The sequence below is a fragment of the Corapipo altera genome, unplaced genomic scaffold (genome assembly GCF_003945725.1).
Source record: "Corapipo altera isolate COAL_440 unplaced genomic scaffold, ASM394572v1 146, whole genome shotgun sequence".
NCBI lineage: Eukaryota > Metazoa > Chordata > Aves > Passeriformes > Pipridae > Corapipo > Corapipo altera.
In genome coordinates this window covers 876,994-877,781 of record NW_020884981.1, presented here as the reverse complement: position 1 = coordinate 877,781, position 788 = coordinate 876,994, and the positions used below count along the sequence as shown (strand labels likewise).

The window sequence follows — 788 nt, the reverse complement described above, 5'->3', positions numbered from 1 at the left end:
GGCCGGCCCCGGCACGGCCACGGCCATGAAGCCGGGGTCGAAATGGCTGCCCAGCTTCTTTCTCAGCGTCCTCTCGTCCAGGTCCTGCTCCTTGGGGTCGTACTCGGGGTCCGGGTGCTCCACGATGTCCTTGACGGGCAGGTTGTCGCTGGGCGAGGGTCGCAGGCGCAGGAAGGGCTGCCCGCCCGCCGGCAGCCCCAGGCACAGGCAGAGCAGCAGCGCCCGGATCGCCGTCATGCTCCGGGCGGGCCCCGGCGCTGCTCCCGGCGGGCTCGGCTCCTAGCGCTGCCCGGCGGCGCCCGCCGGCTCCCGGGGGCTCATAAATAGGCAGAGACACCAGTGTCCGGCGGGGCCCGTTACTTTAAATAGCCCGGCCGGGGTTGTGTGACAGCCGCATCTGAGGCTCGCCCCGCGCCCGCGGCCGCTGGCTCCCGGGGCTCCCCGCCGGGCCGGCTCCAGCCGCGGCCGGCAGCGCCGGGGGGTCCGAGCCTCCCCCGCGGGGCAGGGCAGGGCACGGCGGCGGCCGAGCCTTCCTCCTCCTCCTCCTCCTCCTCCTCCTCCTCCGCCGCCGCCGCCGCCGCCGCCGCCGCTCTCGCTCGCTCCCCCCCAAAATTCACAGCGGACTCGTCTCCATCGCCATGGTGACAGCTGGGCCGAGCCCCACGACAGCTCGTCTAGACGGTGTGACAGGGTTTGGCGTGAGACCGGAGCCCGAGAATAAAACCCTCCTTTATAGCCGGGCGCGCCGGGCGAGGGGGCGGGAGGAGGGTCACGGCGCCGGGGCGCTC

The 788-nt window shown here is 74.0% G+C and overlaps 1 protein-coding gene across 1 annotated transcript in view; it reads right to left on the bottom strand.

Annotated features, from left to right (window-relative positions):
• LOC113957959 (noggin-2-like) overlaps positions 1-510 on the bottom strand; it is a 1,114-nt gene extending 604 nt beyond the window's left edge. Inside the window, exon 1 of the mRNA XM_027665889.1 lies at positions 2-510. Coding sequence (XP_027521690.1) covers positions 2-237 — 236 coding nt within the window. The 5' untranslated portion in view covers positions 238-510. The remainder of the gene's footprint in view (position 1) is intronic.
• Positions 511-788: the final 278 nt, after the last annotated feature.